At 34.0% G+C, this 22,635-nt stretch overlaps 2 protein-coding genes, 1 long non-coding RNA gene and 1 pseudogene across 3 annotated transcripts; 1 reads left to right on the top strand and 3 right to left on the bottom strand.

Moving 5' to 3' along the window:
* Positions 1 to 865: 865 nt before the first annotated feature.
* LOC139769135 (4'-phosphopantetheine phosphatase) lies at positions 866 to 8,071 on the bottom strand. Its single transcript, XM_071699923.1, has 13 exons — positions 7,265 to 8,071; positions 6,198 to 6,480; positions 5,855 to 6,038; positions 5,491 to 5,583; positions 5,093 to 5,240; positions 4,568 to 4,758; positions 4,112 to 4,386; positions 3,877 to 4,029; positions 3,687 to 3,774; positions 3,395 to 3,599; positions 3,105 to 3,262; positions 2,831 to 3,000; positions 866 to 2,685 (listed from the first exon to the last, which is right to left on the bottom strand). The coding sequence occupies exons 1-13, from the start codon at positions 7,377 to 7,379 to the stop codon at positions 2,286 to 2,288; spliced, it is 2,463 nt and encodes an 820-aa protein (XP_071556024.1). The 5' UTR covers positions 7,380 to 8,071; the 3' UTR covers positions 866 to 2,285.
* Positions 8,072 to 8,297: 226 nt separating this feature from the next.
* On the bottom strand, positions 8,298 to 16,709 carry Alg9 (alpha-1,2-mannosyltransferase Alg9). The gene is made up of 12 exons (XM_071699931.1): positions 15,341 to 16,709; positions 14,684 to 14,822; positions 13,952 to 14,157; positions 13,748 to 13,861; positions 13,555 to 13,665; positions 13,180 to 13,462; positions 12,738 to 12,854; positions 12,318 to 12,531; positions 11,240 to 11,381; positions 10,890 to 11,019; positions 10,611 to 10,741; positions 8,298 to 10,509 (listed from the first exon to the last, which is right to left on the bottom strand). The coding sequence occupies exons 1-12, from the start codon at positions 15,439 to 15,441 to the stop codon at positions 10,368 to 10,370; spliced, it is 1,830 nt and encodes a 609-aa protein (XP_071556032.1). The 5' UTR covers positions 15,442 to 16,709; the 3' UTR covers positions 8,298 to 10,367.
* Positions 9,332 to 12,176, top strand: LOC139769140 (uncharacterized). Its single transcript, XR_011717490.1, has 2 exons — positions 9,332 to 9,470; positions 11,735 to 12,176. It is a non-coding gene; the product is annotated as an uncharacterized lncRNA (long non-coding RNA).
* A 155-nt stretch (positions 16,710 to 16,864) lies between the features above and the next one.
* Positions 16,865 to 18,163, bottom strand: LOC139769056 (terpene synthase-like; annotated as a pseudogene).
* Positions 18,164 to 22,635: the final 4,472 nt, after the last annotated feature.

Genomic DNA, 22,635 nt, shown 5'->3' with positions numbered 1-22,635 from the left:
GTATTTATAATTGTTCAAATTCTTCTTCTTATATATTTTATAACTATTGATGTTGGATAACAAGGTTCCTAAAATTTATACGAAATTTTTTATATCAAATTTGCACATTATTGAGTCCTGCTAGTAAATTTATCCTTTTCTTATCGTATTTTATTAGAACTTCTTGAAAAATATTTCAGATGCGTAGAAAGAATACTCAGTTACATTTTGCATTGCATATATTAATCTGTTATTAAAATTTTTATTTTGTTTTGCATATGCAATTCCATATTATGTAAATAAAAATGTATTAATTAAAAAATAATACTGCAAATTATCTCCCAATTTGTACCGGCACAATAATAATTGGTATTACTGCATGTTTTTCTGCTGAAAATGATATAACTATATTTTGAGAGAATTTATGTAACGCAAAAGACATTAAATATGAGAAAAAAATCACGCAATTATTTTAATTTAAAAATAACTATTGTTTCACGAATATTAAAAATTTTCAAAAATATTAACTCTTATCTGCTTGTTGTCAGCTGGTTAATTGAAAAAAATCATATCTTTACAGGAAATTCAGGGAAAAATTATGATGTTAAAAAGAACTTTAATAGAAATTAAAATGTTATCGCATTATTTATTTGTTTATTGCCTTAACAGGAAGAGACTAGAATAATATCAGTTCTTGAAATTTGCGCATATTCACGAAAATAATAGATAAAACCCGGAATTTCGCAGACGAAATCTTCTTAGGCGTCAACATATATGTTAAAAGAAAGAATATATTTCATTTAACAACGGATACTCTGTGTACGTCATACAAATTCTCGACAATTACTCGACTTACAACGCACACAAAAAAATTAGATCGTACATATATATCTAAACTGTGTATTGATTACAATCTTTAATATATACATTTTATTACATATGTACAGGGATGATTAGAATTATATTTGCCGCGTCAAAAAATTGCTTTTACAGAATGTGTCATAAGTAGACTTCAGCTTATTGAAATCACTTAACGCATCCGTCTCTCTTAATAATACTTCAGTAGTCAGTACTATTTCCAATTTGATGGAATTAATTCGAAAGTCATTGATCTGATTAGAACTAATCCCACAAGTTTTCTATATATTTTTCCACTTTTTGTTTCACTATTTCCCTATTTAGTACATTAAATCTAAAATACGTGTATTCATAAAATACGTGCTTTCATTTTCGAGTTCTCTACGGAAATAAATAGCGAAAGAAAATTTTCTGCATTACCCCGGATAATTATACGAAATATCATAAAATATCATTTGGGATTATTATAGCATCAAAGAAAATGTTGTCTTGTGTAGTTTGTCACTCGCGATAATATTATACACTTAAATTCCTTTGCATATCATAGTATCACAGAAAATGTACTATGCAGTATTATACATATATACTGCTGAGATTTTTTTTACAAATTAACGTAGAGTAATTTTTCTAATAATTATGGTAACTGCAAATTATACATAAAAACGGTTTTATTGTCTTTAACCAATTATTTATATAACGTTTTTAATCATTTACATTAATATAAAGTTCAGACATGCCTGTTTATATACATTGATAGTCCTAGCATTTCTGTAAAAAATAAAGTATAATAACTAATTTTTTAATGTTAATTGTGACTGTGTGGACGAGATTGATCAAGCGTATTGCGATAAATTGTTAATTCATAAATGGAAAAGTTGTCAAATAATCGATACAAAAACGTTTTACAGTTTACGTTTTATGAACTTTGTCTTTGCGAAGTTTTGCTGATTTCACTTAACATGCATAGATATCTCCGTGGTAAAAGAAAGTGATATTCTTCGGTCATATAGTTAATGAGATGAACTATAAAATTACATTTATATATATATAAGTCTTGCGTAATTTAGATATCAATAATATTTTAGATTATTGATAGAAGATCTAGAGTTTGGAAGGCAGATGGTAATACTAACAGTAATTTTTTAAAAACGTGTGAGGAGAGAGAAAACGAACAATATACTAGTAATACAGTAAGTTATAACTAAAACAAACCTACGTGATCATTATAATAAAAAAATGAAAAGTAAATTTTATTGATAAATTATCAATAAAATTATTTCAATAATCTCTGGTATCACGATTACGATTATCTGACGAATCACATGATATTTCATCTGTACATTTGTTTCTAAACACCAGTGCAGACTCGATCACATTTCTAGAATTTAAGCGTATTTGCGCGTAGCTCTTTAAGTTTTCTCTTTTTCGGAAGGCAATGTGTTATATATTTAATTATTGTTTGGTCTAGAAATAATCGTATATTGCTCGTTTTCTGACACTTCATTTGTATTTCGTGATATATTTGTATCGTTAGAATTGTCGCATTTGCAAAGTTCTGTTGCCTCGCCTGTACATTTTGACGGACAACCGTCTTTTATCGCCTCTGGTTTTATCTCGATATCGTAAATATTAGTTTTCGGCGGCGGTTGCTCGTATTTGCATATCACAGCATACATATCGCCACCTAAACGAAGCGCCAGCCATTGATTCTTTACGACCGCCAATTTCAGACACTCGCATTTCATTTTAGCATGAAAATTCGTATGCAAAGTTCTACCCATTCCTTCGATGACTATAAGATCCACGTTGTGTTTCACCATTGCAAGGCATAGATCCAAATTCAGACGGCTATTAAATGTTGAAATAATATTAGTGAATTAATATCATTGAAATATATATTAAATTATAACACAGCTTTTATATTACAAGTAAAATAATAACTTGTAATTGTAGCTGTGAAATATTCTGTATATATTCGGTATATAACGAATACCTGAGATCCAGACAAGGACCTGCTTGCGCAGTTTCCATAGCAATAAGAGTATTATCTTCTAGAGCCTGTTTGATAACATTACAGATTTTCGCGGCGTCCCGTAACGTGACGACTAATTCAGGATATGTTACGTCATTCAGAGCTGGCATAGAATTAGCGCACAATATTACCTAGAAGCATAAAAAATAAATAATTTTAATGTTTAATAAATTCGTTTTTTAAAAGCAATTTGAAAAAGCTTGATGCAAATGTGAAAAGCGTTAGTAGAACTAACTTTAGTCCCCCGCTGCAACAAATCTCGCGCAAATGGCAGGATTCCAAGAACTATATCTACGCCGCTATTATCAACAAAGATGGCTGCACATTTGTGAGGTGGTCCATTCTGTAATCTGTGTATCCACTCATCTAAATTATCCTCTAGCCATGGCCTACCTGTGTTTTCGTGATAGAATATTATTCAAAAAATTCTTTTAAAATGCACTAAAAGTTAGAAAGAATTTATTGGAAAATAAATCTCACAATACTGTTACAATACTAATTTTTCATTTAATGATGGTGGTTTACCCGGAATTTTCGCTTGAGCTTCTTCAAAGCCAAAATCATCGGTTTCCAGTAGCTTTGCAACATCTTTTGCACCCCAATCAAATATATTACCACTGAGAACGCCAAGAATCAAGGCTTTTACTTTTTCTGCACCTTCTAACTTGTCTAAAGCAGTTATGCGATCATGTAGGTGTGTCAATGCTTCTTCGTTCTCCTTTCTTTTTTGCTGCAAACGAAGTATTACGGTGTGACATAAATTTCATTTAGATATGTTTATTTCAAAAATTCTAAAGAAACAGACAAAGATACCTACATGTAAATACGGATCTGGAAAATCGAATTCTTTCATGCAATGCTCGATGGTATCCAATAATATTCTAACTGTAAGTGCTCCATATGCACTGCAAGTTTGTATTACAAATTAATAACTCAATAAATAAGTAAATAGGTTTTTTTACACGCGCGGTTAATTTTAGTATTCATCACAGCGACGAAAAACTTACAACGGTTGCGCGTGAAGATAGTGTAATCTATTAATGTATTTCTCCTTTAGTTTTAATCCTCTATCTTTCGCCGTCGGACTATGCGGTTGACTGTGAATAGCTCTCGACACAAATTTATCCACAGACTCTTCAAAACATTGCAGCCAATAGTCTCTATAAGCATAAATGTTATAATTTTTTACGTTTGCATAATCGTAATCTTGGAAATTAAAATCGTAATCTTTGAAAGTCTCACCTTGCCTCTTTATCCTGAGCCAGATCTGTGGTATCAGGATTGTAAGATGCGGGATCTTTCAATAGGGGACAGAATGTGACAGCGTATTCTGCTTGATCAATTTCCAGTTGATCGACTTTAATTCCGAGATCGGTTGACACGGAATCTTTAAAACTCGATGATCCGGCGTAATTTTCCAACCAGCTGTATTTGTCTGTCTGTTCGGTACCGTACAAATATGCCCCAATCGCGCCAAGGTAACCTTCATGGCGAAGAAAGAGAGGCGTTACCTTATCCTAAATAATAGATATGTGACAAAAATATAAATTTTATACAAATGCACAATTTACGCATAGACATCTTGCGCTTTGACGTTTAGCTAATTACATAAAAATTACTTGATTCAAGGATATAATTGGATCTATCGAGAAAACACACATTGTAAAAGAGTGAGAGAAAGTAAACATAAAGACTAACATGAGACCAATATTTGATAGAATATGAGATGGTGTGCATTGATAGTGGATGGTTACGAAGGAAATAACCACCAAAGTAAACCTTGTCCATATTGTAAACGGTTGCATACAAACTAGCTATATGTCCAATATCATTGCTAATAGTGAACAGTAAGCTCCTTGCAAGATCAGCTTCAGAAAATTTTGGCTGCCCTAGAATGTTATTAATATAATTAATATCTAAAACCGTTAGTACAGATTTTTATAGCTGCTAAATCTTTTCACACTTTCCAATTGTGTGAAAAAGAATCTTGTTATATAAAGATTGATTCGTAAAATTATATTGAAATCCACTTGTTACTAAAAACTTATTAATAATTTGATAGACAGAATTAAAAAATTATTAAAAATCAATTATTTTTAATTTGATTTTAAACAGATGTTTAAAAAGAATGCACCAGAGAGGTATATATGAGTAATTTTTTCAATTATTTTAATATCAAATCCCCCCTCCGTAATAAATCATGATGTAAATTGTTATGCTTACCACAAGCCACCGCTTTGCCAAAAGATGACGCGATAAGTTCTCCAGATAAACCTTGGGAGGAATAATCGCCCCCATAAATATCTTTCACTAACATATCTACATTACGGTGATCTCCTCGTTCTGCAAGTTGCAGCAATTCGTCAAAGTCCTAGTAGGGTGTTTTTAAAGTCATTGTTTTAATACATATCTATATATACAATTCACACGACTCAATGGTACTACGATGGAGCAGAATCTTCTCATATAATAATTAATTTCATCATAATTTTATTTCTAGATATTTATAAAGATTAAACATAATCCACATCCAAATAAAGATATCAATTAACGTACAATTGTTGTAACAGTAGTAGAAAGAAATTGTGGGTGTAATCTAAGAAATTACATAAATTCCATACCTTTCTTTTCGTAAGTAATGATCCCAATCCCCAAAAGGTACCGCCTCCTGTAGCTGTACCTCCGACTCTTTCAAATACCTCATCTGATTCCACCTATAAAATAAAATGTTAAAATAAGTAAATCTAATTAATAGAAAAGTCAATTCTCGTTATAAGCTAAACTATGTAAGGTCAACGGCCAAAATATGAGCGAAATAAGAATGTTGGTTTAAAATAAAATCTAGTCTTTATTTACAACGGTATATTAAAAACAATTTAAACGTCCTTGTTTTGCTCGTATTTTGGCTGATGATCTAATAAGTAAATCTATCTAGAATAACTTATTACTAACAATAAGTAAATTTACTAAATATTTACTGCTTACTTTAAGAATACTGACGCCACTACCAACATTAACCAGCAAATATGGAAATATGTTAGGTCCAGCTTTTTGAAATTTATACTCTGGATTTGCATGTCGGTGGTACTCAAACGCTTCGCACGGTATATTTTTGAGCAAGAAATTACAACCTTTTATCAGACAGTCTATTTCATCTTCCTTGTCGACTCTAGAATGTTATCTTATCAATCAGTAAACACAATCTCTGAAGAGCTCGAAGAGTGTATCAAAAATTAAACAACATGAAGGTGAGATCTTTCATGTTATACTTGATTTTGAAAATTTGAATAAAGGACAAACGAAGTTCAAAGTGCAAGAGTATACTTACAATAATCCTAATTTTTCTTGTAGCAATGGGGTATACTTGAACGCTCCACCTCCAGTAACTTTAATACTTTTCCCACGAAATCGTTCAACGTCCACTAAATTCTTCTTGACAAAGTCTAAGCAGTTTTCGATATATCTAGTCTCAAACTTAACAAAATGCAGTCTGTTACCCTCGAATACTTTATATGCTCGTTCTCCACTGTTCCCTAAACCTTCTGCATCCTCATAAAGTGCCTTGCGATAACTTACTGTTGAGTAATAGGCAATTTTGGTTAACGACAATCCTGAAACAATACATAATACACAATATATAATATATCTAAATTCAGATAATGTGCAATAAAAATAACCTAAAAACTATAAATAATAATAACTTAATAAACTTGATAAGATTTATTACGTGATGTCACACAACAGACAAACAGTGTCGTAAATATATTTCTCATGAATTTATGTCTTTTATACATTATATAATAATATTACTCCAATATGAATATTTTCCTACAATTTACTCCTTTTTTTCTAATCATGACAAAGTCAGATTAAAATTGTTCAAACAATAGAATTGCCTAAAGTAATATGCAAAAATAATTCTTTTATAGGCATAAAAGACGTAAAATACAAGTTAGAGGTGACATAAACTTTAATATAAACTCTTCTGTGTCGTTTCATCTTTTACCCTTGACATTCTCACAAGAAAAAAAAACTGCGTGACAGAATAACTTTGAAAAATAGGTCTTTGTTAGGAAGACAGTACTAGAGACATTTGTTAATTTATACTTCCTTTTACCCAGGCACTGTCAAATGACAATTGTGCAAATTGGAGCACAGCTACATAATTTAACACGCAATAACACGCTGCTCCATATTAACCGGTATCACGTTACAGTGTTGTGATCACGCTCGACTCTATGCAGATGTTAACTAGGTACATTTGAACTCCGATAATGGTCGCGTTAACCTCTCGAGGGGTCAGGAACCGCAGAGGGATCCCGGTCCCGATCCCGATCCCGATCCCGATCTCGGGCAAGGATTGTAGGGAAAGGGGGATCCCGATCGACGACGTACCGATGTCTATGGCGAAGGTATGTGCGTTTTTCAAATTGGCGAACACCTCGACGGCGGGCGGCAACTTGATGCATCGCGGATGCGATTGTTCGTCGCCGTCGATCTCTGCCGCCATCCCCACGTCCTGTACGACGATCCGCTCTCGGTTTCTCCCAGTTTCTCCCGCGATTGTGCGACACACTGACACCGTGGCACCTCTACAGGTATATTTAACGCGACTGGCAGGTGGCGAACGCGCCTACGTACATCACGGCGATCGAGTGCCAGATAAGCCGCCTCCGATCCATCACCTCCGTAAACGTACGACTCGAGCGGGAATTGCGGGAAAGGTTCCCTCGAAGGAGGGGGGCTTTGTTTTTCTCTGTTTTTCTCTCTCTCTCTCGCTCCCCCAGATCTCCCCCCTGTGGAGCCTCGAGATGCTCGAGATCTATTTACTCGCGTTCAGTCGTTCACCCGGACGGCGCAAGCTGCCGATTTAAAAATGGGTGTCGCAGGTCGCGGAGAACATTTGTATGTATATATACAGATGTTTGTGTACGCACTCTGTATCAGGCGAAACGGAGCACGGAGTGGCGGGCAGGGAGACAGAGAGGGGTGAAGCGAAAGAATTTCTGTTCTTCTTAGCTCAACTTCTTGCACCGATCATCCTTCTTCCTCTTTTTCTCTCCAACGTGGGTCGTGGAGAACTGTGCAAGAAATTCAGCTAAAAGCATAAATCTATAGTTACGAGAGCAGATATTATTAATATTGTTATAGATAAGCATATATTTATCATAGATGAATCAATAGGTCTGCTGCCTGTAGCTAAACTTTCTGTACTTCTCATTTTTCCTCTTTCTCTCTCGCTAACAGCGCACCTATTTTATTTCAAGCGCAGAAAGTAGGAGAACGTAGGCCTGTTCTTCGTAGTTGAACTTTTTGCACTTTCCGTCTTTCCTCTTTGTCTCTCCGATGCTTGATCGCGCGTGTCCCTTACGTTCCAAGTGCAGAAAGTGTAAGTGTTGAGGTTAGGGTTTTCACAAAAAGACGCACATTTAAATTATTATATTTGAGGAACTTTATTAAATAATAAATAAATGTGTATCATCTGACTATCTTCCGTCCGAATAGTTCGGACACCGAACCATGTTACCGAACGTAATAAACGTAGTTGGATGTTTATTTAGTAGAATGTTTATTTTGTCCGGGAGGCGCGTCAAGACACGCGCCAATGGCCATACGTGCTGCACGTGCACACGGGATATACACACGTGCGTATTTTATTACTTGAAAATTAAACCGCAATCTACTTAACAACGATTGATATAACCAGTGGAATAGTTTACGCAAAAGCAAAAATAACCAATATTATATAGACCACATAGACGACTATATAGTTTAGTTGTTTTTGCTTTAGTATCAATAAACTATGGTAGCAAAGTGTTTAGCTATGTATAATCCGTTTTCATTATTTTAGAGAGTTCTTTTAATTTAATGTAATCAAATCTTCTACTCGTTGAATAATAAAATATTGATAATTCAATATTAATATTGACAAAAGAATGCATGCATTACTTGATAAGTTAATAGAAATTTTAAGTTCTAATTTAAAGCATTAAAAAAAGATGCTATTTTTAATAGAGATGGCTCTTGACAGTCCAATAATAATAGAAATTTCATCGAGAGATTGCCCATAGAGCCCTGTAGAGATATTAGAGATTCGTAAATAATAATGATGTAATATTCTCCGTTAAATTAGTATTAGAATTAGAATTAAAATAAGATTGTCTGTTATAGAAATACGGTTTTCTAGACTTTTCTAAACTATCAGGATGTCAATAGAGGAAGAACACGCTCATGTAAGATCAATCTTGGTACATCTTTTCAAAAATCTTCCAACTTGTCTCGAAAGTTTTGATGATAAACTAGAAATGCAATTGAAAGAAAAAGTTACTCAAGAAATAGATGATGCCCTAATGACGTATCGTACTGTGTATCGCCAGAAATATGTACCCAATTTTGATAGACTCTTTCGTAGAAAACAAATTGTTCAGGTATATCTATCACTCCTTAGTGAGGGCAATGCCAAGTGCCCTGATGCTTGGCATAAAGCTTTGAAATTGGAGGCAGACAGAGAAGAGAAATTTCTTAAGAGCACAATGACGGATACGACTATAGAGATGATAACAATTCTGATGGAGAAACTTCAAATGCCATCAGTACAGTGGTATTTATTTTTGGATATGTTATTGATGTGGAGAAATCGTGTGAAGCATGTGCTCGATGCAGGTGGACACTTTGATTGGTTATAAAGATAAAATTTACACACATTACATGGTAATGACAATTACGTTTATGAAATCGCGAACGAATTAAGAAAAAATTGTTCATGTTGTGTCCGAATTTATGTTATGAATTTGGTTCGCGCATATTTATGACCTCTCACGATCGGTTACGGTTGTGGAATGACAACATATTTTCTGCAGAACAATGTATGTTGTGTTATGAATCCAGAATCGATCGTTTTCACACAAAATTGTGCTGTAAAACACAAACGCACGCGCGCGCACATAGTAATGAAAGATGGAATTAAGTTTCTAACGTCACCTAGAAGTTCCTCTGTGGACTCTCGCTAGTTTTCGAGGCTGAATTGTCAACCCTTGGTGTTCTGTATCAGGCCTATAAGATCGTTCTTCCTCCTTTCCTCCAAATCTCTATCAGGCTTAAAAAGTATAAAGTCGCAGGATTTATTTTTTGCAAGGCATATGTGATGATCGGAAATTTGAACTTGGGATTCACCGACTATCAGTTGGTCACTTTTACGACTCTCTCTCACACACACACACACACACACACACACACACACACACACACACACACACACACACACACACACACACACACACACACACACACACACACACACACACACACACACACACACACACACACGCACACACACACACAAACACACGTTACTATTTTCAATGTAATATGTACATTGATTACATATATATTAGTAAACATATGCATTATTAGAAATGCTCTATAAAATAACAGATTTAATTTTTTTTACATTAAATCAACTGCAATATCTTGTTGAGTGCCAAGTTCTGTATTTTGCTTAAGAAAGCTTGGAATTCTTCTGTTTTAATGACAAGAGAATGGATTTGAACTTATTACTTTGTAATAAATTATATGAACCATATGTACAAAACTTATGAGATACAAATGGAATGTAAAAAGCTCTGAAGAATGGATGCGATCTGTAACATAAATGATAATAGGGCACATCAGACATAAAAGTAACTTTTGTTATTTGCAGTCAGCATATTATAAATATGTGAAAGAAAAATTTTGGACTTACTTTGATGCATCTAGAAATTTAGAAGATTTTACAATAGTAAAATGATGATTTAAGCGAGAATAATTTGGTTCTAGGGCTGTTTCAGTTTCTATATCTAGATCTAATAGAAAATGGCATTTATCTAGATTAATCTGAAAGCAAAAGACAGAATTGATAATATGTATATTTATGAAATTTAGTTATAGAATTATTAGTTTATAGGATTTTAGTTTAGATTTAGTTATAGTTACTTAAGTAACGCGGATAATGTTGTTGCCTGTGTATAAGACAGGTACTTACATAGCGCGATGGCTCTTCTTTATTCACATCGTTAAAATGTGCTTGGATTATACTTGTAGCGTTTTCATGATCCAAGAAGGGTTGAGGTAATTGTCCTTTAAATTCGGATCTCAAGTATTGTAACTTCCAACTGAAAAAAATTCAGCTTTGTATAAGAATAGATAATTGAATCAAATTGGAATGTAAGAAATATATTTTTGTATGTTTAAATTAGGGATGTGTTAAAAAATACATTTCCTTCGACAAGGGAATTTTGCGAACCTAGAAATTTTGATTTTAATGAGACTTTGCATATAAATGAGAATTTCTGGATCCGCAAAGTTTTCTTGTAAACTAATTTTTCCACTTACTTGTTGGACGGAAAGAAAAAACTACTAGGGAAACGATGCCATTCTTTTCCAATACAAAAGTTTATATTAACGTCGTTAGGTACCACGCCTTCCGTTCCCAGTTTGTTAACTTCAGTCATAATTTCCATGGGAGCGTAATATCCTATGCATAATAATAATTTTTATTATATTATATTATCTTTATTGTTATGTCCACACCGAGACCCGCGCAATTTTCGAAGAATGAAGGGGAAAGCCCTTAAGTTACAAAGCGATTGAGAGAATCCCTTTTTAATAGCGAAGAAATTTTGTGACGTAATGTATTATATATCCGGAAATCGTATGTGCACAGGAATAAAGCAATGCATTTCGATAGATCAGCTTTTCATTTTGAGAAGTAATTAGAGGATTTTTACTTTTTACGGTAACTCGGAACGTAAAAAATTGAAAATATATGAATAAAGTTTTTGATGTAGCTGCATTGTTTTTTTACTGTGCATGTAAATTTCTGTTTAGATGAAAAGCTAACGGTTCCTAGAAGACGGTTTCTTCATCTCGAAGGAAGACTTTCCTGTTCGGACGAGTTCTTGAATGGAACTATTGCGGCACTTTCAAACATTTGAAACCTCTTCGAAGACTTTTATTGAAATTCCAAAAAAAGACTGCCTTTTTCACGACTTTTGATCCATGGTTTTCTCGAAGCGCGTTGTTTTAAAGAGGAGGACGACGATTTCGGAAGATAGGAGAGGAAATCAACATCCTTAGCCTTCGAATAATCAAGAAAGAGAGCTCATAGGTTTCTGTGAGAAAAAAAACTCGTAAAAAAGGCGAAGCAAGCAAAAGAAGAATTTATATCAAACGAGCCCGGAGATTTTGAACCGAAACGTCGAGTCGTACAGACGTGGTTTTATTGCGCTGCGTTGTATCCTGTTCTGAATAAACGTGTTAATTCCCGCAAGTGTTGTGTTTCCATTTCTGTATGCACGAGAGTTCACGGGCACGGACACGAGTGCGGGGAGCGGGAATTATGCGACCGAGTCTCGGGCTCAACAATATATTGAACTTTATTATTTAAACGAAGTAGCATTATGTATAATACCTTTATATATTGCCAACGATCTTGATAATCCCAAGAGGCCACATGTTAGCATCGCTAGAACGGTAATGTGCACTGTATATTGTAAATAATGGCAACTGATGTGCGATGGATTGAATTTCGTTCTAACATAAAAGTATAACTTCTGTACGATATCCACCGCTATAGCGCCTGCCAAACAAATCATAGGGTACACTGGAAACAAGAACCGTTCCTCCTGTTGACACATTCATTTCGTCAATTCCTCCATTTTCGATTTTGTAGGTCGATTCATTACATATATATTAGGAGTACATTTGAACAATCAAAATACCGCGGAAAATAGAAAAATTTTTAGCGTTTATTGTGCATGCAGAAATATAATGTTCAAACGTATTCAGTTTTCTTTGAAAAATACTATTCCCAGTATTACTTTATACATACTTTATGTGGCTGAAGGAAGAATACGAGAATCCATAGATATAGGGGAGCCAATGAATACCAGTAAGAAAGACATGAACGGTCTCTTGGACGTGCCGGTACGATTAGCCATACTAAAAACTATAATTGTAGTTAAAATACTGCCAAAATATATCGTGCGTTATACAAGATGTTGCAATTGTCGTGTACTTCTAATCACGTTGATTTAAGAATTAAATAACTTTGTTGAATAACTTGAAGATGCATATAATATTTTACTACTTTTACTACCAATTTTAAGAAAGTTTTGCTTAAGATTCAAAATATCAATAATAAAATAATCCAACTTTCAGATTAAAAGAGAATTATTCAAATTTCACAAATTCGGAAAACCTGTAGTTTACAGAAAGTGCGCGACTTTTGAGGCATCTTGTACATTTCAAGTATAAACTATTAAAAATCTTACTAAGCCCAAGGGTGCGAGCAACGCGCCAATAAAGACAAAATTGAAATTCAAGAACCCATTGATAATGTAATAACTGAATGGCTCAGTGCCATAAAGATTAGGTCCATGGCTGGTGAAAACATTGTAGAATATGATGTTCAATGGCGCGATGACAAGTTTGCCGAAGTACAAGGAGTCCACCCATACCATTGGTATCGCAATTACAACGGCGGATATAATGACCCACTTTATGAATTTGACCCAGCCTCGTTTATGTATTAACATCTCAACGGCGATGGGAAGTCTAAAAAGTGAGACAAAGAAAATAAATTTTTCTCTTTATTAGGATGTGTATTGTGCCAAAAGCACTATATCCGCGTTAGTATAAAAAATTACCCGAGCAGTGCAGCGAATGGCCATCCAAGTAACGAAGAGATAGCGGTAGCAAAAATAGCCAATTCATATTGGCGAGCATACCAAGCTGCTATAGCAACAGTACTCAGATACCTGTGATAAACAATGATATGGATAAAGTATGTATCGAGAGAGATGCGAATACCTATATTTCTTATTTTGTAATTTTACTTACATCGAAAAAGACGATGGTAAAAATGCAGCACTGGAGATATACATTCCGGAGCTGAGAATAAGGAATACTAAAGTAAGCCTCGCCACGTGAATCCCGAATTCACGAGAGACGTTCCTAGAAAACATAAAGCGTTACATGCTATAAAGAGTGATGCAATAGTGATCCTTGCTATATAGGTGTTAGTTTTAAGGGGAAAAAACGTACTTGTAAAAGTATACTTCAGACAATGTACAACCCACAGACAGGAAGCATCGCGTAAAGTAGAAAACTAGCGCGGGATTTGGATCCAATAGGTAATTATAAATTTTTGCTGGTACCATATGAAGTAGTAAGTACATATACGAACGTAAGGCATATTCAGGACTGTACTCCCACGTTTGCTGGCCTGTTCCGTAGAGCAAGTAATGACTCTAAGACAGGACATAATAGTAGATACAGCGAAATGCATTGCATCGAAGTATACGATATCTATTAAAAACATTAAAGAATAGGAGAAACTTGTCGCGCTCGTATTGATTCAAATAGCAAAATCGCTAGCAGAAATGTAACAGAATATGATGGTAGATTGATTGCAGAAACCGAGCAGAACCTGTCATTTTGTAACCACTTAAATGATACCATTTGTAACAATCAAATGATTCTATTTAAATAGTTACGAAAAAAATGACAGATTCTTCTCAGTTTCTGCTGATTTATATCGGCATGCCCTGCTGGCAGGATACAAACTTAATGCTGATACAGTTGATGTCAATCTGCTGCAATATAGTACAATATAGTGCAATATAGTAGAATATTTTAGGGATAATACGGTTGTCTTTATGAAAGAAAGAATCGTACTTTTAATATTTCTTAAAGAAAAATCAGATGTAACATGCAAAGTATAATACTTTTAGGTTTACTATGTTGAAAATTGAGATGTATTTATTATAAACTTACTGGTTCCCAATAATTGTATGTTTCATCACAGTCTGTTATGTGACACCATACAGCGGAGCAAAACCTTGCCAATAGCAGCAATTTAAAAGCTGTATCATAGCTAGGATAAACAAGTCCCACGCCGGAAGACTCTTCTGGCCTGAAACATGATTTAATTATTTTCTTTCTTCCTTCGCTATATTCGTATTCTAAATATATTACACGTTTCCTAGAGTAGGTCAGTTTTTAGAACAGGACCTTACTTTATGGCTAAAGCTCGCAAAGTATAATTATTAAAAGAAATAGCAGTAATGATGCATAGGACTCTTCCTGATAATCGCTATTTGCAATATTTGGTTAAAAATACAGTAAATGAAATACAAAGCAAGGCAAATACATAGGATCCTTGTTATCTTTTCTTTTGAGATTCAGGTATTTTGTGTACTTTGAGTCATGGAGATTGAATGTTGATATGAATACATGTTGGTATTGATATTGAACTGCAAATTTAATATAAACTATGTAGCTGAAGTACAGCAGAGGATGCATTTGTCGCTGTTGCACATTCATTGCTGCTTCAACGATAAACAACTGACAGGTTAGCCACGGTCCCAGTTGACAAAGCATTTCGTATAACAATTTATAAAATTTAAAGAAAGAAGAGAACATTGTATGTACTTCGAGAATCTCCTTCCATTGATCTTTTTCAATTCTTTCTTCGACAAAATGAGCTGTCGTTGACGTTGGTTAGGTGCCATGATCCTCTCCTTATTTCTCATCTATTTGGGTCACATCACTGTCTATATACATTTATCGATGTGCAAAATCAATACAGAGAGATAGAATTGGAGCCGCAATTAAAATCTCACTCGTATGTTTGACATTTCTACGAATGGAACGAATGATGAATGTATGCGCATCACACGCGTCATTTTCGTGACAGGAAACGAACGAGCAGACGATTATCGGGGACCTCTATGTCCGCTGTGTCCATTTAAATTTGAATTTTTGCGGCAAACGCAGCACTTTATCTATTATACATATATATAATTATTTATACAAATAATTATTTTTTATGCGAATTATTTATCAAGCTTTGCATTAAATAAAGTTAGAAAATGTTTGAGATATTTTGAAAGGGTATTGAACAAAATTTTCTTTCCTAATTAAATTATTTTTTTCAATATGTAGATATTATAAATCTACGTGTAAAAGAGTATTATATTTATATTTATTTATTTATTTAATTTTTTTTTATTTAATGATAATGATTCCCTTCTCGAGGTACATGGTTCTACTTGTTTAACTTTTCCTTATTTCTATACAGTATTTATATTTACAAAGGATATCTCTACGTTTCTTCGTGTTTTCTTCATTCTTCTTCCTACTTATCTTTCTTTCGTCCTCTCTGCAGTTCTCTCTCACTCCTCATTCTGATAATTTTCAGCATCCATTCCACTCCTTCTCCTCCTTCTGACATTATTGCTGCTTCCGGTATGCCCATTGCCTTGGTTCCAGGTTTCCTCTTTCTCTCCACATAATCTACATTCTCTTTTACTGTCCTCCTCCCAGTATTTATTTCCTCTCCATTCGTTGCAACATCTGAATCTAGCTAGCGTCTTCAGTCGTTTTCCTTTTCCTTTCTGTCCCAAGTATTTCGCTTTTCCTACTCCCTTCTACCTTTTGTATTCTTTCGTCAGAACTGACTTTTCTATTTTATTTTTCCTTTCTTCCAGCTGCTTTTCTTTATACTTTTCCATCCATTCTTCTACGATGCGAGATATCCTACCTCGGCTATCTCTATGCGTGCACGTGAAGGAATGAATATCATACGCGAATATTTTTCTTAGCTAGACACTTGTTAGTTACATGTAATAATCTATAATATAAGTATAATTTTCTATACGTTATGTCTTTTAGGATATATAAATATAGATATAAATGTATAATGTATAATTGCATGACATGTACAAAACAGCCGTAAAATTTCATTACAAAGGATCATTCGTTATGCTATTAAATTGTCAATATATAAAATTGAATAGAAAAACCACGCTGAAAAAACTCCATTTTTTCATACTTAAAAAAATAAAATTTATTGCAAAAATATTAAATAAGAAATTTTATTTTGCTATTGATGCTGTCGCCAAAAAGTTACGATAAAGAGGTACATATAGCGATAAATAAGGCTTACAAATAAAATAAGTGAATTACAATTACTTAATATATTTACAATTAGTGATGTTGTACAATATGTATAATTATGTAAAGAGAAAATAAACAAACAATCTGAAAATATACAAGATTAAATCTCAATGAGAAATAAATGTTTCAACTTTACATAAAAATCTATTCTGTGTTATAATGTATCTTGTAAAAATGAAATATACGATTGTTCGAACAGATTTCTAAATGAAAATTATTCATTATTTTTGCACGAAATATTCGACGTTTTACAACAAGAAATAAACAATCTTAATTTTTATTTTCAGCTTTGGAGCCCGTAACGTGGCACGGCACCTCATTCTCATACTCGTTCAGCATCTTCACTAAGAGTGGGTTGCCTCCTAAACATTCAATTTCAATCCTTATCTTCTTGTTCAGTTCTTGAAGTGTGTCCCTCGTGTACTTAAAGGAACCGAAACTCTCTAATAAGTTGACACAGTAACATTTAATCGTAGTTCGTTATTTTAAAATATCTTTAGGCATTATTAAGGATCACTCGGTCGAATGCTTTTGATAGGTCGACGAAGCACATGAAGGCTGGTGAATTATACTCTATTGCTTTTTCTACGATCTGTCTAATCACGTATATCGCATCCGTAGTTGATCTATTTCTCTGATATCCCATCTGTTCTTCATTGTTTTCCAGTTCCATATAAAGCTCTGTTAAGTGTAATTGTGTTATTTGCCATGAATCGCTTTGTCCTTGATCGTTGCGTGGTCGATATCCGTTTAGTCCATCCTGATCCGAGGCTATTCCTAGTACTTTAAGCGGTATGTCGTTTTTTACGTTGGGTAGGCTGCTAACCTGGCCCAACAACCCTCCTCCTTTGCCCGGGCTAGGGACCGGCATCATTCCCGGCCGAACTACTCAGTCCGCCCGGCCGAGTCTGATGGCGGAGTTTATCTTAAACATACCGCTTGTTACAGGATACTTATTATTTGCCTGCCACGATCGCATCTAAGTGCATGTATAATTGGGAAGCTGAATTTTCCTTCGGTCAGATCGTTGCAATAACTTTTATCGTTAATGTCCTTACAAACACACATGTTGCAATAATCGTTGTGTATTTGATGATAATATCCCATTAAATTTAGTAGGGACGAAAAATCTTTTTCACAAGTAGAAAATAGTTTCATTAATTTTACCATTAATTTTACCAGCCAGCCAGCCTCTATAAAATTAATTCCAATACATGTCCATTCTTTGACCTCTGCTAAATTCCAGCCGTTGCTCTTGCAACATCGAGATACAATATAAGCCCGTAGACTTGCATAAATTTAGTTATTCTGTTCCTGTCCATCAGAGAAGAGACATCACTGTTTAACGCAACATGACGGACACAAACAAAGACCTTTCTATTATTCGCCAAGCGGTGACACGGAGGAGGATAAAGTCATATCAGTCCTATACCATTCTCCCTTTTCTTCTTTCAATTTTATATTTCAATTCTCCGTTTAATTCAACTTTCGTATCTTACTTTTCGTTTCATTATTGATCTCATGCACAATAGAATGATGCCTCGTTTATGTATTAACATCTCAACGGCGATGGGAAGTCTAAAAAGTGAGACAAGGAAAATAAATTTTTTTCTTTATTAGAATGTGTATCGTGCCAAAAGCACTATATGTCCGCGTTAGTATAAAAAATTACCCGAGCAGTGCAGCTAATCCCGCGGCCATCCAAGTAACGAAGAGATAGCGGTAGCAAAAATAGCCAATTCATATTGGCGAACATACCAAGCTGCTATAGCAACAGTACTCAGATACCTGTGATAAACAATGATATGGATAAAGTATGTATCGAGAGAGATGCGAATATATTTCTTATTTTGTAATTTTACTTACATCGAAAAAAACGATGGTAAAAATGCAGCACTGGAGATATACATTCCAGAGCTGAGAATAAGGAATATTAAAGTAAGCCTCGCCACATGAATCCCGAATTCGCGAGAGACATTCCTAGAAAACATAAAGCGTTACATGCCATAAAGCGTGATGCAATAGTGATCCTTGCTATATAGGTGTTAGTTTTAAGGGGAAAAAACGTACTTGTAAAAGTATACTTCAGACAATGTACAACCCACAGACAGGAAGCATCGCGTAAAGTAGAAAACTAGCGCGGGATTTGGATCCAATAAGTAATTATAAATTTTTGCTGGTACCATATGAAGTAGTAAGTACATATACGAACGTAAGGCATATTCAGGACTGTACTCCCACGTTTGCTGGCCTGTTCCGTAGAGCAAGTAATGACTCTAAGACAGGACATAATAGTAGATACAGCGAAATGCATTGCATCGAAGTATACGATATCTATTAAAAACATCAAAGAATAGGAGAAACTTGTCGCGCTCGTATTGATTCAAATAGCAAAATCGCTAGCAGAAATGTAACAGAATATGATGGTAGATTGATTGCAGGAACCGAGCAGAACCTGTCATTTTGTAACCACTTAAATGATACCATTTGTAACAATTAAATGATTCTATTTAAATAATTACGAAAAAAATGACAGATTTTTTTCAGTTTCTGCTGATTTATATCGGCATGCCCTTCTGGCAGGATACAAACTTAATGCTGATACAGTTGATGTCAATCTGCTGCAATATAGTTAACATTTTGCTTACTGAGAATATTTTAGGGATAATATAGTTGTCTTTATGAAAGAAAGAATCGTACTTTTAATATTTCTTAAAGAAAAATCAGATGTAACATGCAAAGTATAATACTTTTAAGTTTACTATGTTGAAAATTGAGAGAAGTATTTATTATAAACTTACTGGTTCCTAATAATTATATGTTTCATCACAGTCTGTTATGTGACGCCATACAGCGGAGCAAAACCTTGCCAATAGCAGCAATTTAAAAGCTGTATCATAGCTAGGATAAACAAGTCCCACGCTGGAAGACTCTTCTGGCCTGAAACATGATTTGTAACATGTTTATAACATGTTTATAACATGATTTGTAACTTTGAACATACAGTAATTGTTCAATTAAGATTTTAACTGCCTGTTAATTAAGATATAAAAATAGATAACTTAATTTATGTTGTATTTAACAAAATAATATATTGGCTCGATTTTGTTGAGCTTCGAATTAGTACTGATTGTAATCAATACAGTGCTAGTAACTATTTTGTACGCCTATGTTTTTCAGTACATCGAATAACGTATTCAAACGGCTCCAAAAGTTTCTATACGACAAAAATCATGAATTTCATTCTATTGTGCATGAAATCAATAATGAAACGAAAAGTAATATACGAAAGTTGAATTGAACGGAGAATTGAAATATAAAATTGAAAGAAGAAAAGGGAGAATGGTATAGGACTGACCTTATCCTCTTCCGTGTTACCGCTTAGCGAATAATAGAGAGGTCTTTGCTTGTGTCCGTCATGTTGCGTTAAACAGTGATGTCTCTTTTCTGATGGACAGGAACGGAATAGGAAAATTTATGCAAGTCTACGGGCTTATATTGTATCTCGATGTTGCAAGAGCAACGACTGGAATTTAGCAGAGGTCAAAGAATGGACATGTATTGGAATTAATTTTATAGAGGCTGGTTGGCTGATAAAATTAATGGTAAAATTAATGAAACTATTTTCTACCTGTGAAAAAGATTTTTCATCCCTACTAAATTTAATGGGATATTATCATCAAATACACAACGATTATTGCAACATGTGTGTTTGTAAGGACATTAACGATAAAAGTTATTGCGACGATCTGACCGAAGGGAAATTCAGCTTTCCAATTATACATGCACTTAGACGCGATCGTGGCAGGCAAATAATAAGTATCCTTTAAGAAACATTATGTTTAAGATAAAATATGTACTTACTTGACGTAGGAAATTATTTATTAAATACGCATTTACGTTCGAAATTTTTATAATTTATAAAATTTAAACATATATCCTTAATAATGCCTAAAGATATTTTAAAACAACGAACTACGGATACCGACATTAAATGTTACTGTGTCAACTTATTAGAGAGTTTCGGTTCCTTTAAGTACACGAGGGACACACTTCAAGAACTGAACAAGAAGATTAGGATTGAAATTGAATGTTTAGGAGGCAACCCACTTTTAGTGAAGATGCTGAAGGAGTATGAGGATGAGGTGCCGTGCCACGTTACGGGCTCCAAAACCTGAAAATAAAAATTAAGATTCTTTATTTCTTGTTATAAAACGTCGAATATTTCGTGCAAAAAATAATGAATAATTTTCGTTTAGAAAATTGTTCGGACAATCGTATAGGGTGAACTGACCAGTGAATAAACAAATAAGCGGCGTCTCCTATTCATTAGAGACGTGAAATAAAATTATTATCCGTATCACTTTCAGCATCGGTGTAGTTGATACAATATATCATACTGATTATAAAAAAAACATTAAAGGTGCTTTCAGAATAAAACATTTAGAAAATAAATGGAAAAGTGACAAAAGGACCGATATACCAGTGACTGAACAGAATTGTCAGTAAATGAACGGCTGCTTACCAGTGAATGAACAAGTGTTCCATGTAGATACATACCTACTAATGTATATAGATGTCTTAATAATTAAAGTTTTAAAATTTTAACAATCACAGAATATTATTTTTGCACTGGAATAATACTATAAAGCATATAAACCTATGTATTATAAAGCTAATCTAACTAACATAAAGCTTTTTTGGCTTCTTGAGACTCTTGAGAATAGTTTTATCTCGAATCGGGGATTGAAGTAACTTTACTTCTTTTCAGTCTCAGAATTATCTAATTCCTTTTTCTTCGACGTAGACTTACTAGTTACTCTTTTTTTATTTTTTGGAATTTGATCAACATTTACAGCAGGATCTTCTGTGGTTATTGAATCATATGTAGCTAGGGACGTTTTTTTTTTAAATTAAAGATGTCGAAAATTAAAAATGTCAAGTCAATTTATCCATTACTATCTAGATACTACCTAATTACCAAAATAGAGCCCACATGTTCATTCACTGGGAAAAGGTTAGAAAATCACACCGGTGAATAGACATCATTATATTTAGCGTATTTTTACGAATTTACAGAAAAATGTTTGACAAAATAAAATATTGACTCTATCTTTACTTATATGATGCAATATTTACCCTCGAAAATCCATTATAACGCTTATCCAAACGTAAAATCGCAACCTCCGCAAAATTAACCTCTTAGTAGCTTACACGCCATAAGCATGAAAATCTTCTTCTTCAATTATTGGCCTGCGAGCAATAAGTACTGCTCTTAAGATGGCCAGGGCGAACCACTTATCGTGAATAGCCGTAATCGGCGTGTCTTAAAACCACTTGTCGTAAATAGCCATAATCGGCGTGTCTTTTTCAATGTTCGGAAATTCTTAAACGGATTATTAATCCATATGAAACTTTTAATCCTTAACTTCCCGTTAAAATGGGCATTTCACCTCTTAAACGAGGTATATGTGGGATGAAGGCTGGGCCGGAATCAAACTACGGACCTTTGAGTTACTAATCACTCGCGAAGCCACAGAGCCACGCCCACGGATGTAAGACTGTGGCCACGTCACGCCACGCGTCATCCCATAAGCATGAAAATATTTATCTCAACGCCATCTGTGAATTTTTCTGTTAATTTTTATCACAAAATTATTTACCTTCGACCCATGATTTTTTTCATATTTAAAATATAAATGATTTTGTTCATTTACTGGACCCTGTTCATTCACTGGTCAATTTTTATTTTTTTAAGTATCAAAAAA

Source organism: Temnothorax nylanderi, unplaced genomic scaffold, assembly GCF_030848795.1.
Source record: "Temnothorax nylanderi isolate EJ_2023f unplaced genomic scaffold, tnyl_v1.0 TNYL_tig0020_pilon, whole genome shotgun sequence".
In the NCBI taxonomy this organism is placed as follows: Eukaryota; Metazoa; Arthropoda; class Insecta; order Hymenoptera; family Formicidae; genus Temnothorax; species Temnothorax nylanderi.
The sequence above is the reverse complement of the archived record's forward strand: the minus strand, read 5'-3'. Positions and strand labels throughout refer to the sequence as shown.